The 15068-nt window shown below is 41.2% G+C and overlaps 2 protein-coding genes across 2 annotated transcripts; both read right to left on the reverse strand.

Moving 5' to 3' along the window:
* Positions 1 to 1242: 1242 nt before the first annotated feature.
* Positions 1243 to 7157, reverse strand: LOC133415047 (uncharacterized). The gene is made up of 3 exons (XM_061700854.1): positions 4934 to 7157; positions 2361 to 2446; positions 1243 to 1928 (listed from the first exon to the last, which is right to left on the reverse strand). The coding sequence occupies exons 1-3, from the start codon at positions 7155 to 7157 to the stop codon at positions 1830 to 1832; spliced, it is 2409 nt and encodes an 802-aa protein (XP_061556838.1). The 3' UTR covers positions 1243 to 1829.
* Positions 7158 to 10188: 3031 nt separating this feature from the next.
* On the reverse strand, positions 10189 to 12195 carry LOC133414548 (uncharacterized). The gene is made up of 2 exons (XM_061699980.1): positions 12150 to 12195; positions 10189 to 10994 (listed from the first exon to the last, which is right to left on the reverse strand). The coding sequence occupies exons 1-2, from the start codon at positions 12193 to 12195 to the stop codon at positions 10189 to 10191; spliced, it is 852 nt and encodes a 283-aa protein (XP_061555964.1).
* Between the last annotated feature and the right edge of the window lie 2873 nt (positions 12196 to 15068).

Consider the following 15068-nt stretch of genomic DNA (forward strand, 5'->3'; position numbering starts at 1 on the left):
CGCCAAAGTCAGCGTCTTAACAACAGATACTACCAACAGAAAAGGCCGCATGACGGTCCCAACGGGCAGTACAACAGTACCACACCCATGTGAAATACAGATACCAATATTCTGTTTCACTCACATCATGAAGGACTCCGAGTTTCAGATTCGCTGTACCATTGTTACCTTTGGTACCATTGCTCGCCATGGTTAAAACTACCTTTTTACTATCCATCCATCCATCCATCCATTTTCTGAGCCGCTTATCCTCACAAGGGTCGCGGCAGTGCTGGAGCCTATCCCAGCTATCATCGGGCAGGAGCCGGGGTACACCCTGAACTGGACCCCAGCCAATCGCAGGGCGCATACAAACAAACAAGCATTCGCACTCACATTGACACCTACGGACAATTTAGAGTCTTCAATTAACCTCCCACGCATGTTTTTTGGATGAGGTAGCAAACCGCAGTGCCCGGAGAAAACCCACGCAGACACGGGGAGAACATGCAAACTCCACACAGGCGGGGCCGGGGATTGAACCCCGGTCCTCAGAACTGTGAGGCAGACGCTCTAACCAGTTGTCCACCGTGCCCTATTGCATGATGTATTTTATGAATAAAAAAAAATTTTTTTGTTATGGCAGGCGATGATCTTATGGTCCAAGAAAACATGGAACACATTAATGTCATTTCAGAACAATGTGTTCAGATTTAAAGACAACAGCTTAACAAATACTGTATTGTATCCCACTCGATAAATTGGGATTCTGAACTTCTCCAGATCATTTATGTGACACATTTATGTACTGTTACTTACAGTATATTGTGTTCCGTCTAGTATCGACGTTTTCTATAATTTTGAAGTGATAGTGGTGTTAGAGGTGGATTAATTTGGGTGAATCTCCACTGAAGGACCAGGTATTACTTGCATGTTTGTGTGGTATTTGTTTAGAAAACTGTGTTTGTAGGCTGTTTTTTTGCAACTCCATTCAACAAATGCTGCATTTGAGAAAATTGTGAATGTCATATATCCCTCTTGGAGATAGGGAGGTCCGAACCTTCAAATTGTGCGACTTTTATTTATGTCACTTTACTTACACCTTTTTCTTTCAATGTTACCTTGCCTCTTTTAGATATACCATAGGTATTAAAGTCTCGGCGCCCTTTGTACAATGGTCATTGCACTTTTTGCTGGACAGTTGTTCTTCTTTATTTGTTACGTTGTTCAAATAGAGACATTATGTATTTTCTACTATGCTTTGAGTCTGCTTTGGGGTTTGACCACTCATAAATCATCACAAAATTAGTTTCATTTTATTGAATTAATTCATGTAATGCAATGTTAAACTAGTAAACTGTGACCAAAAAAATGAAAACAATATGACTATAGAATATTGTGGATTTCAGAATCAGAATCAGAATCATCTTTATTTGCCAAGTATGTCCAAAAAACACACAAGGAATTTGTCTCCGGTGGTTGGAGTCGCTCTAGTACGACAACAGACAGTCAATTGACAGAGAACACCTTGGAGACAGAAAGACATTGACAAAAAAACAGTCACTGAGCAATAAAGGTTTGCTAGTTATCTGGTAATGCCGGTACATTTTTTTTTTTTTTAAATTTTTTTTTTGACAATTGTACAAAGATGCAGAGTCCTCTAGCACTTAGAAGCAGTTTGAATGACTAATATAGCAATAGTCCTGTTAGTATAGTTAAGTAAAACAAAATGTATGACGCAGGTTTAGAGCAGCAATATTTAATTAGGAACTAACTACTGATAACAATTATTTCACCTTTGATTTTAGTAACGGTATTTGATCTGTTTGGAGTGTAGGAGTTGGCAAGCTTCAGTCCTTTTCTGCTGACGGCTGCCCATTGATCCGACCAAACTCCCAGCGTTGCCACAGATGAGACCGCTGACTTCCTGCTCTGTGCACGCTCGGCCCCTGTGGCGATGATTCAAGTGGGAGAAATTACTTTGCTGCTTTTCTCACCCCAGAACACCAGAGCCACTTGAATTTCAGGCAGCATTGGGAAAACAAATAGTATTAGCTATTCCTTAAAGTCTGCTGTTAGTATTGACCTTGCAGGACAACAAACTAATCACAGGGTGTTTGTAACTATTACGGTCCTTCTTATCAGCTCTTTGCAACCAAAACACAACAATGATGACTTTTGGCCTCACTCCCAATTTCGTTGTATCTGCCCATACAATGACAAAGTCATTTTATTCTATCAAGAAGCAAATGATAATCCAATCATCCTTTTCCAGTTCTTATTTAGAGAGATGCCAATTTAACAGGGTAAGATTACATTCTTGAAAAACAGACACAAAATGTCCAAGAAAACATGGAACACATGAATGTCATTGATATTACCTGAGTCTTTTCAGATTGAAGCTGCTCTTTCTTGCAGGGAGGTGGCCAGAGTCGTTCCAGTTTACCTCGAGACTGTTGCTTTATACCTTAAGACGGGGGGGGGGGGGGGGGGGGGGGAAATGGAAAGAAAATTGCATTTCAGGTGCTACTTTTTCTTTTAATTTACATATCATGCGTTGCAGAATTAAAAAAAAAATCATTCTTTAAAGAAAATGAATCAAAGTACTAAGTTGTGCTGTGACATGTGCATGTTTTCAGTGGTCTTACAAAGTGCAAATCTGGTAAATTTGCCATGGCAGATTTGTGTTACTTTAAGAGCAATGAATGACATTGTAGGTTTTTCTTACACCTCATCAATACTAACCCATCATAGAGTACTCACTGAAATACACCAAAATATCCCAAGACAATTTGAAATGTGTGAAGTGTTTCAAAAGCTTGTACATTATCAGTATGTTTAATATGTTGGGTTGTTTTTAAACACCAACTTGACTCAAGTATTGTTACTTTCCCTAAAAATGGAAAATCTTGTGTCCCTCTGCTCTAGACATCGAGGGGATCCAAGTCTACTAGCTAGTTGTTGGGTTAGTACAGTAATTATGAAGACCAGCGTTTAGCACAGGAGCAACTCCAAATCCCAAAAAACCCAAGTGTAACTATGAGGAATAAAGCAAGCATGACATTTCATGTTTCTTTATGATACAATGTGCAGTTTATGGTTTCAATTGATCATAGTCCCAGTCACATGGCATTACTGTCACGTGTCACTTGCTTGGTCATTTTAACTTTAAATCAACCCACACATTGTTAGCAGTCTCAGAAGCTAAAAATAGTAACAACACAATCCCAGACTGGCTGTACAGGACTGTTGTGTCTCTCAACTCTCCTGTGGGGCACTAATGCAACAGCAACACACTGAAATCTTGCAGATGAACTCGAAACACCCTCACTGAATTCATTTCAGAACAATGTGTTCAGATTTAAACACAACAGCTTAACAAATACTGTATTGTATCCCACATTAATGAATCCAGATATCGTCTTGGTTTTTGGCCTCCTAGAGTTTCATTGTCTAAGTGCTTGTGACAGGGTCAACACTAGTGGCTGATCCTGTTCCCTGAATAACACACTGTGTTGGTAACAGAGAAGGTCATTCATCTACAGTATGTGCCAGACAGGATAAGAAGGTCAGGATGTGTTAAGAAATAAGGATCAGACTGCTACTCAAAGGCATACAATGCATCTTATACAATCGTCACATCTGCCTCAATCCAAAAATCCCTCTTGGCCATTTGCTATCACGATCAAAAACTAAAAATGTGAAGCTCATGGCTGCAAAACAGAAGACCTTAGCAGACATAAAGGTAACATAGAAAATTGAAGCTTTTGCTCAGTATCATATGAGATTGTGTCTTCCCTGTACTGCTCACAAACCCTATTCAGAATATTTTCAAACTACTGTATCAACGTTCAAGCCAGCCATATTTATTGCCCCATATCATGCACATATACAGTACCATTGTGTCACAGGCTTGGTGGCACTGGCATGCAAACAAGTGAGTAAAACATAGCTAAGTTTGTTCATGTACCCAACAAGTGAGTATTCATATATCTAGTTGGCGATCGTTAGCTATTCCGATTTATTCTTTGATACTGGTTATCCCAAATGAATTCATATGGTTAAAACACTTTTATAGTTAGCCGGTCCTTTTTTCCTCGCAAAAGAAGACAATTTCTGAGGATCTCTACCACCGTTGTGGGGGATGCAGGGAGACAGTGCTTTCATCAAGGCTCACGTGTTCCAGGAACAGGTGGAACGATGAACAGGTTCCAGTGCTATTATTTTATTTGATGGTGTGATGACCTTTAACCCACATTTTTCATTAATTTGTAGAATCATTTTATCGGGTACCCACGTTTTGTTTTTGTTATATGAAACATTGTTTAGGAGAAAAGAAAAGAAGGCCTCATCCACCAAGAAGGTCATTCGCTTTCCTCTTAAATTAGTTTCTATAAAGGTTTTTCAAAATTCCCTGTCATATTAAAGAGCAGCACACTTGTAGGTGCTGACGATGTAGTCTATCTTTTGTCGTATAATGGACTACTATTGCTTTTCAATAATTATTTCATTGTTATCAATCATCATCATTCATTCATTGTGAAAACTCGGATTCAACTACAGGAGACAGATGTTAGGCCTGTGTTTGCTTGGAGGTCTGTGCTATGTTAAGTGTACACATGAATTATTAAGAGCTCTACTTTTTACATACACTGATCCTGTATAGATCTTAAAACTGCCACAATTATGGCTTACCAATGAGTCAAAGGTTTTTCTCTTGCACAATTATGATTTAATAAGAAGTAAGCAGTCAGCGATAGTACTGAAAACAATCATTCCATCAATTTGTGAGTAAAAATGTTATGTTAAGGGCTACTTATGTAATACCATTTGACAAACATACATGATGTGAAATCACATAAGTCATCATAATAACCAACCCTATGAGGGAAACCATAACTCCAATGTTGCTGGTAATGAAAATTGGTTTGACAGCCCTGCTCTACAAACTCACCTGGTATGACAGTCGATGTGCGTGGCAGCTTGTCACCCTCCTCTGTACTTTGTCGCTTCTCTCCATACAGACTGCGTCTTTGCCTGCGAAGCTCGTCTTCTCTTGCTTTTGCGTCCCGGATTTCCTTCTCAACCTCTGGCTTCAGAGCCAATGCTGGACGCAACTTGAAGAACGGATTTTGTTCGAGCATAGTAGCTTCCTGCTTTACTTTGTCCATCCCTATTGAGTTGCCACTTTCTTCCACTTGTGTGGAGACATCCGAGCTTATGGAGTCTGAACTTCTGTAAAGACAGACATTTTTCTCTTGCTTTGGGTAGGGAGATAATCGTGCCCTATCTCGAGATCCCCCACTTGGAATCTTTGATTGTAGGTTTTCAGAACTTTTCACCTTCTCTGAAGTTAAAAACATATCCAGGCTACGTGTGCGTTCCAGCACTGTGGGATAAACTTGATCTGTCATCGATGTAGAGAGGGGTTTCCTTAGTCTGGTTGGACCCTGTGTGTTCTCTTGCCGGAAATCTTCAAACAGCAATTTTGTCTTCTTTAATTGATGGGCCTCCCCTTCACTTTGCTCCTTTGGGGTTTCCCCCTGTGCACTTGTTTCAAGTCTTCTCCCACTCTCCCGAATTACCCCATCCTCCGGCATCATCTGTTCGGAGAACTGCCATTCACGGTACTGGCCTGGACCTATTTTTGTGGGAAGTAGTTCAAACACGATGTTGGTATTAAAGGGGATCTCCAGTACATCTGGATCATCTGCCAGGTTTAGAATCCCCCCAGCCCTCTGCAGGTTCTGTTTCCCTTGGACATCCTCATGGATTGAGGTCTCTGTGACAGAGAAGCGGTGACAGGAGGATCGAAGGGACGTTGGTGTAGAAATGGTTTCAATGGAATTGATTGGAATCCAATCTGCACACACCCAACTGACACTATCATCAGAATACTCTGCTTCTTTTGTGGCAATATCATGGTGCTCAGGCTGTGCAGGCATCTTTTCTTGGGCTTCTCTACTCCCAGTCTCTTCAGTCTTTTCTCTCTCCAACAGGCTTGTCTTTGTACAGTCACAATTCATTTTGTGAAATCTGATCTCTTTTTTCTCATCTTCACCAGACAGGTCCCCTCCACTTGCTGCCAAATCTACTTTAGTCATACACTTCTCCTCATGTTCCCTCTCATGGTTAACCTCCCGGCAGGTGCACATATCTGCCTCCTGGCGTTGTTGCACCAGTTGCAGACGCTGAAGTAGTTGCTCGCCTTGAAGAATATCTGAAGCTATTCTCCAAAATTCATCTCTGTGGTTTGCCCTTCTCCCCTTATTCTGTTTCTCATTGGATGAAGTTAAATGCACTTTTCCAAAAGCCTCTGTGTGTACTTGTACCTCACGAGTGCCTTTGTCGCTCTCTATCAAGGAATCTGTTGAGTCGGTATGAAAAAGCTCTACATTTTCTTTGGTTTCTGTTTGCCTCTCTGCCTTTGGCTTACTGAATGCTTGAGTAGTCATGTTTTCTTTGTTTTTGAAAAATTCTGTTGGTACATTGCAGTGTTGCATGAGTGTCATTCCATTGCTTTTTGAGGCCCTCAAAGGCTTAGCTAAATGTCCTTGTTGTATTTCGTCTCCTACCTTGTCCAAATGGGCCTCATTTTCAAACTTGTCCTCAGTGTTTGGAAATGTGTCATCATCAGCTTCCCCCCAGGTTTCCACTTGCACCATGGACTGGTCTTGCTCTTTTGTTCCTTCTAATGGAGCCTTGGGTATGTGGTCTTCAGCATTTGGAATAAGGATTTTAAAGTCCCCAGAAATCTGTGTTGTATCTGCTGACAGTTCCACAATCTCTCTCTGTGCTGCCATTGACTGCCTTTCACTATGATGCCAGCGTAAGCTGGTGGGATTAGCTTTAGCCTCTGTGTCGTCACCTGCCCCAAAAACAACGGTCACACTGAAATTACATGTGGTTGCGTCTTTCTTGCTCTCTCCTGGCAATATTGGAAGTCGAAGTGGTCTAAACATATGATCGCTACCTTCACTGGCTAACACTTTGTTCTGAATCACAGTAGGGGGAGAGGCTTTGCCTTCACTTATGGGCACCTCACCAGGAATACTTGATGAGGGGCAGTTTGCCGTTTCTGTATTTTCTCCCACAAGCTTGGAATCCATCTTCCACAGACCATCATCATCTTGAGAGGCTAGCGACTGGCATCTTCGCATCGATGTATTTGTTTCCATGGTGGTAAACTTTTTAAATACTGAAGGGTTGCTTGCATTTAGAGATGAGATATGTGAAAAACCTTTATTAGTACAATTGAAATATAGTTTTCCTTAATTATAATTTGTATAGCTGTTTTACAGTTTGGATACATACTGTATTTAAACAATTACAACAGTGAATTGGACAATTGAGGATGCCACTTTAACACCTGGATACTTAGAAGGTGTTCACACTGCAGCAATTGCACCCTGTGCAATATAGTCCATCTGTAATCTAATGCTTCTTGGTATCAACTGTCTTTTATAGTCCTTTGATTAACAATAAAAGCCACACATATCCTATGCTTCTTATCAGTTAGTCATTTGGGGTCACTCAAGAAATTGAAGTTAGCCATAAGACTTTGGACAAGTCTGTGTGAAATGTTTGGGCATGTCTCTCTTCTGTTTCAGCATGACCAATGCCGTCAGTGCACAAATCAAGGTCTATAAAGACACAGTTGGTGTGGAAGAACATGAGGACCCTGACCCATCAGACAGTTATGGGATGACCCGTAATGGAGCTCATGAGCCAGACCCTCAAGTCCAACATGACTTCACAAATTTTGTTTTGCAACAACAGGCAAAAAAATTGCAATTTGACACACTCCAACACTATGTCCAAAGAATGAAATGTTAAAGCTCTACAACTGAATTTTCTTACATTTTAGCTTTCGCTAGGTGTAATGGAACAAATATTTTGGTAAAAAAACTGGACAGTATACACAAAATAGTAGTGTTTTGGTGTCTATGATCTTTTAACCTGCACATACAATGACTGTTTGTTTTGGCACAAATGGTAGCTTGTCAACCATGGAGACGCTTATCATCTCATCACTTTGCCCGTAGAGCAAATACCGCATATTTTTAGAGGGGAGCAAATGTGTTTTATCACTCAATCGCATTGACTTGTATTGGGAAAGCTGTCCCTGGCAGCCAGGAGCACTCCAAGGCAGTGACGTGCGGTCAGGGTAGGCAAGTGAGCCAGATCCTCACTGCCCCCTGGTGGTCTTTCCTTTCCACTGCATGTGAATAGTAAATAAAACCCCATGATTACATTAAATTCTTCCATTTTAGTTCTATGGACTGTGCTCTACACCGATTTTGTTTCTATGATTTCATCATTAAAATAACAGAATTTTCATATTTCCTGTTCAAATGGATAGGAAGCGCAGCTCCGAGTCACGTTGAGTCATCGCTCGCGTGATGCTTCAAGAGACCACGCACGCATCCATTCAGGCAGGCTGTGATTGGTCCGTGGCTTCACACAAGAGACATTGGTGTTTCCTCATTACATCGCCAATAATATACATTTTAATCACACATGTACTGCACTTACTGACGTTTAACAGACTGTCTAATATAGTTCATGAAAGTGTGTGACATTTAGTCTTTCTTATCGACCAGAAAAGCCACTAAAAGTGCACAGTGGAGTCTGGTATGTACGGTGCCACAACCAGCATGTGGCAATGTTGAGTTGAGCTTCATCGAGTTCCAGACGTCACGTGTCAGTCACGTGACGTAGTCAGTGCCTCACCAATCATGAACCTCACCGCACGCCACTGCTGCAAGGGGGATACAAATGATGATGATTCGAAGGGCCCTTGACTGACAGGAACCCTAGAAAATAATATTTTCAGTTTCTGGCACTGAAGGGGTGGCATCCAATGTGATGCGTTTTTTTTTCTCATAGGGCACCAAATCCTTGACAGCACCCCAGCATACAGTATCACTTCCTCCTATCTAAAACTGTCACTATACAAGCTATGTGTCATTGCAGTGGTACACTATATACAATGTGTGCACAAAGCACTAATAGAGTGTAGTATATACTGTACAGTAGTAGTACAAAAGTATTTCAAAGTAATCTCTTTAACCAGGGTGCAGGTTTAAATCTATGAGGCTATATTTACACCTGTATTGAGGAGCTTTATGTTTACGCTGCAGTCAAGGATTATCAACACAGGCGGCAGCATCTCCGACAGAAAGACATTAAATGAGCTTAACCTGTTTATTCCATCCTCCTGATTTGTATGGTGGATGTTATTTTATGATACTGGACATTTTCCCAAGAGTTCGTTTTTGTGGCACCAAAACCTGCTGCAGCCCCCTGTGATCCAACGATTGAGCAGATATGGATTAACATTGTTCTTAAACAATATAATATTTTAAATTTTGGTTGCTTTTCAAAAGGCTTGCATTCAAAACTCATATAAAGGTACATGTATGTTATTGTTTATTCAAGGAAACTCACCTGATTGTAGCACTGCAGTCATCTAGCACCAACCTCAGGGGAAATGAACGATCCAGATGATAAAGCAGGAGATCTACTTAGCATGTTCTAGTCATGTGAGTCATGTGAGATGGGCATAAACAACATCGCTCTGAGAGGCTGGACATATTTAATGAGGAGCTAGAGACAGATACACTGTAGACATTCAAGTTTAACAGACAGTATTGTACATATTTAATTTTGTAGAATGCAAATGGCTATTGTAAACGGTCCATTGCAAACCGATGATACCCGTACTATGGACTGTGGTGATTAGATGATGTAGTAGACTAGATGTAACGAGTAAATTTTAAACACTTACAGATAAGGTAAACTTGATTTTTACAATGCCAAAACTTCTAAATTGCATTCAACCGCAAAGTACTATTATTATTGTTATTATTGTACAATGTAAAACATTACTTTGGTTACGAGGAGCACAAAAAGTCCTGAGGTAAAAAAAAGATGTTACACAGTTGACTGATGAGTTAGCACATGCGTGGTGGATGTTGATTTTCCTGCCTTTCTCCTCCAGGGGGAGAAAGTGCTTTTTTAATTGATTGATTGATTGATTGATTTTTTTTAAAGGGAGCTCAGTGAAGCTGCTCGTACACATTTACTGGAGGCCTACAACATTATAATACTCTGAGTTAAATGGAGGGAACAGATGGGCAGAAAAGTCCAATGCATATCTATTGGGTTGAGTAGCAAAATGCAAGTATGATTAAATGATATAAATTCTCACATGACAGAGCAACACTGACAGGTCTTGTGCTTAGAAGGGCCTTTTCGCTCTTCAACAGCGGGTGAGGATGACTCCTTATTTGCATGATCTTCCTGGACTTGAGATGTTTGATCTTTTTCTTTCAGGGGAATGTCCTGATACATTTCACTTTGACTCTCTTTTCCCACCTCTTGATCTGTAGCACTGTGTTCCTCACCGTCCTCTGTAATAATCACTCGCTCTGCAGTTAGCATGTTAGAGTCTTCTTGGGTATTTGTAGAATCAGTGTAGCCCAGGAACACAAGGGTGATTGGGCTTTCCTCCAAATCGCGATCCTCCATGGTCACCTCTTTTCCTGCTGTGTCTCTAACCACCATCACATTTGCATCCTCCTCTAACCTCATACTCGAACTAGTGACCTCTGTCGTCAGTTGAGCTTCAGAGTTAGGACTTGTATGGCTGTTTAACGGCATATAATTCTCTTTAGACCCAGGCTGATTGACATGAGCCTTCATTTCTTTGACTGGAACTCTGTTGACTTCTGTATTAACCAATTGAGGCTCTGCTTCATTAGGGGTGACTGTGACCTCATCTAGCATCACTTGCATCCCAACGCCATCGATAACACTCAAAATCTTCGCAAGCTCTTCAGGTGAGGGATGATAGCCTGACCCATCGACTGCACGAATGCTTTTCCTGCTGTCGTCAAAGACAGTGATGGCCATGGTGCCACTGGCTGGTGTGGACATGGGGGCCACCGACTTACCAACTGTGGCTCCTGTCTTGGGGTCCCTTTCCACCTGCACTGTTAGCATTCCCAAAACTGCAGTACAAAAGATAAGGAAAAATCTGTGTATATTAAAAATTAATAGAATATGAGAAAATGAAAAGACATTTAAAAAGTTCACAGTTAGAGCATTTGTGGGCTGACACAATATTCACTCAAGCCTGGAACTCTGCAAAAAAGTAGCTGTTTACTCTGTAAAGCCCCACATCAGAAAGAAAATATAAATAACATAGCAACTAATAGGGCGGCATGGTGGAGGACTGGTTAGCACATCCGCCTCACAGTTCTGAGGACTTGTGTGGCGTACTGGGTACTCCAGTTTCCTCCCACATCCCAAAAATATGCAGGCGAGGTTAATTGACAACTCTAAATTGCCCGTAGGTGCGAATGGTTGTTTGTTTCTATGTGCCCTGCGATTGGCTGGCGACCAGTTCAGGGTGTACCCCGCCTCTCGCCCGAAGGTTAGGTTCTTTCTATTTTTGGAATAATTCAGGGTAAAGCAAAACATCTGTCATAGCTGGACTGACATATGGTCAGGATATGTCAGGTGAAAAAAAATCAGATGGTGACACTTAATCCCTTGCATTCTCATGGGTGAAGCCATTTAGCACTGACATGCCATATCATCTCGACAAACTGGATGTACTGTGTTATTTTAAAGGATATTTTTATTTTATAACCACACCTTGCCCCTATCACTAACCCATGATATTGCAGTATTTATTTCTATTTCTATGAAAAATGACTAGTCCATAAATATACAATTTTAAAGTTAAAAACAGTAACAAAAACGAGATTTTTTTTGTTATCTTCACTCCTCCTTGCCCTCTGACAATGTATTCTCATGCGTGAGAAATTGTGAAAATCGGTGAATTGTGTGCTATTCACAGTTGAAACAAGTACTCAATAATACATGGTGGTTGCGTGGTAACCACAAAACAGGTTGACTTACTGTGAACATGTCTAATTTTTCTGCTTTGCAACAAGTGACACAATTTTGCCAGTCCATGCTGCTGTGCATGTTATTCAGCTAAAATGTGATTTCAGTTGGGATGTTTTGCAGAGAATCACAATTTACAATTATTGTGTGCATGGTTTAACAAGAACACTTTTTAAATAAGAAAACTAAAAAAGTAGAATGTAGTTTTCCTGTTATAGATAGCAAGATAGACACTGTAGACAGTGTCTTACCTGAGCGGCCATCCTTCTCACTTTCTTGCAACATCCGTTGCGCCATTGTTCACTGAAACCAAGGACACATGACTTATCATTATATAGTCTCATTAAAAGTATGCATAAAACACAAATAGACATTGCAGTGTTTCCCCGCTATATCACAGTCCATCGTTGACGCCCCTTCTATAGTACATATTTTTAAGTGATTTTACAGTATGCATGCCAGGCAGGCAGCACTGAGGTTTACTAGAAGAGAGGCAGTGTAATTAAGAGAAAGGAGAGGAAAAGAAGGGCCCCAACAAACTCTAGAAGTAGTCGTTCCCACAGAGCAGAGATAATATACCTGTATGCCTCTGGTAAATGTTGTATGCCACATCTGGGCAAATTATGGCCCGTGGGCCACATCCGGCCCAGCCGCAGTCTCTGACTGGCCCTTGCAGCATTCATGAAGTCAAAATAAATCTTAAAATATGTGCTGCTTTTATTTTAATGTGCACGTGTGTCAGCAGTGCAAGCAAACAAGAGAAACGACTTATTTGCAGTGTTGCCAATTTAGAGAAATTCTCTCTGTATTTAGTGACTTTCCCAACCATTCGAGCAACAACGAATAGCGCCAATGCCAACTGTGGTCCTCATGTTAGCAATGTTCTCATTTCCTTCACAGTGGAGGGAAGAGGGGCATTTGCCCCGGTAATGATTTGGCAGTCCTAACTAACGACAGCTAACATGCGTTAGTAGTTTGTGCTTATAATGTCACCGCACTTTAAAAATATAATAGATGTGCACTTAAGTATGTCATTTATGCACCCTCGTGCCAGCCAAGCACTCTGGGTGGAGCAACCCTGGAATGTGGGCGTTCTCTGTCAAATCTAGATGTGCGGGCATTCTGCCAGCGACTTAAGCTCCTTTTTTCCCCCCTCAGCACTCTGGAGGACGTAGTAAGCAAAGCGCCCCATGAAGGTCAACCATCATATGGCACTTGAAGTTTATTGGAGGCAGTTACAATATACACCATGCTACATGAAAGAGACTCCTGGAAAGCTATCAAACGTATTCAAAATGCCACTGTCACGAAGTTGTTTTCTTCTTTTTTTTACCACCAATATTCAATCAACGGTTGTTTATTAGATACTGTAAGTAAATTTGTATGACAACAGGACAAAGGATTGTCAGCCGGCATTACTTGGGATGTTCACAATTTTGCCCCAGATAAAGGTATGACAGGGTCATCACAGAATGTATGTTTTATTGTACATACATTAATACACATTAATGTCCATTAATTATTGTCCTTATTATTGTACAGCAATTATTTGCGACGTCCTGCCCTTGTCCTGGGAGGGCGGCTAGTTCTGCATTGAGCTGAGCAGGAGCGCTCACCACGGGTCTGTGGTGCGTATTCCTGCCACTTGAGCACGTGAGCTAAACTGGCACCGATGCGTTCGCTCATGAGCACAATATTGCCTATGAATGAAGCAGTGGACACGTCATCAGCATTGCAGTGATGATTAACTTGAGTATCTGCTACAAAAGTTGATTTCACATTTGGAGTGTGACATATTTTTCAGGTGGATTTCAATGGCAATTATATGGCTCAGGAAAACTCCACAATCCGGGAACTATATGCTTCCTCGGACCCCAACGAGTCACGCCTCTCAAGCCGTTACACACAAACGAGCCGGGTACGCCTGGGGGTTAGGCAGAAGTCATTGTGGGAGAATTGGCACACCTTTAAGTGTGTTTTAAGATGTTTAAAGGTTTTTAAACCATGAGGGAGGTTCAAAAGTATGACACTATTATTATTATTATTATTATTTTTTTTTTTAATATGGTCAGTATTGTGGATTTTTATCAATTCTGGAGGGTTGTGGAAAGTATCCTCTACGATAAACGCGGGATCACTGTTTAGGGTAAATCAAGCAGCAGATGACTTATCCATCCTAAGTCATCCTTAAATGGTCATGATTTTTGTTTAAGCGGTTGGGAATATTAGCATGGATGTGAACAATCCTTATAGTATCCCATTGTTTGCTATTCTTTTACGCCAGCTCATCATTTCAGAATAAAATGTCAGGCTAACTTTTAATGTTTTGGAATTGATTCTTTCCTGGGTTTCGGAGCCCTGAGCCAATTCGTTAATGCTATTCCTAAGTAGTCTAGTGCCATGCGGAGGGAGAATTTAGAAGCGATACCACCCCAGTTGAAGTTAAGCTGCTTCTTAGCTGTGAGTCCATTCTGTCACCTTGATTTAAATTTCCATTCATCAGGGAAGGACTTAGTTATGGTAAATTATTAGCAGCCAAGAAATAATAGAAGAAGGCCTATTTATGATGAGACAGAGTGGGGTTAGACGTCGATTGCATTAGAGATAATATTGCTGTTGTCTAGAAACTTTAATTATCAAGTACAAAAAAACAAAACAATTGATCAAGGTAGCAAAAAAATGAATGAATTAATTATAACAAATATATAATTTGCTTGGGGACACGGTGGACGACTGGCTAGCACATCTGTCTCACACTTCTGTGGACCCGGGTTCAAATCTGGACTCGCCTGAGTGGAGTTTGCATGTTCTCCCGTGCCTGCGTGGGTTTTCTCCGGGCACTCCGGTTTCCTTCCAAATCCCAAAAACATGAATTAATTGGAGACTCTAAATTCCCCGTAGGTGTGACTGTGAGTGCGAATGTTTGTTTGTTTGTACGTGCCCTGCGATTGGCTGGCAACCAGTTCAGGGTGTACCCCGCCTCCTGCCCGATGACAGCTGGGATAGGCTCCAGCACGCCCGCGACCCGCGTGAGGAGAAGCGGCTCAGAAAATGGATGGATGGATGGATGGATGATTTACAGCACTTTTATGGCAAAGTTTGTAGACTAAATTCGAGTCGATGGGCGTGGTCTTGTCCGGTCCGCCGTCCCCTTAGACACGCCCCCTGGG

This window comes from Phycodurus eques, chromosome 16 (assembly GCF_024500275.1).
Source record: "Phycodurus eques isolate BA_2022a chromosome 16, UOR_Pequ_1.1, whole genome shotgun sequence".
NCBI lineage: Eukaryota > Metazoa > Chordata > Actinopteri > Syngnathiformes > Syngnathidae > Phycodurus > Phycodurus eques.

Coding starts and splice junctions, on each gene's coding strand:
- LOC133415047 (XM_061700854.1), bottom strand. CDS start 7,157: ATGGAAACAAATACATCGATGCGAAGATGCCAGTCGCTAGCCTCTCAA. Junction 2,447..4,933: donor CACATCGACTGTCATACCAG/GTGAGTTTGTAG, acceptor CCCCGTCTTAAG/GTATAAAGCAACAGTCTCGA. Junction 1,929..2,360: donor TTCAATCTGAAAAGACTCAG/GTAATATCAATG, acceptor TCATCGCCACAG/GGGCCGAGCGTGCACAGAGC.
- LOC133414548 (XM_061699980.1), bottom strand. CDS start 12,195: ATGGCGCAACGGATGTTGCAAGAAAGTGAGAAGGATGGCCGCTCAG. Junction 10,995..12,149: donor TGAGAAGGATGGCCGCTCAG/GTAAGACACTGT, acceptor TTTGTACTGCAG/TTTTGGGAATGCTAACAGTG.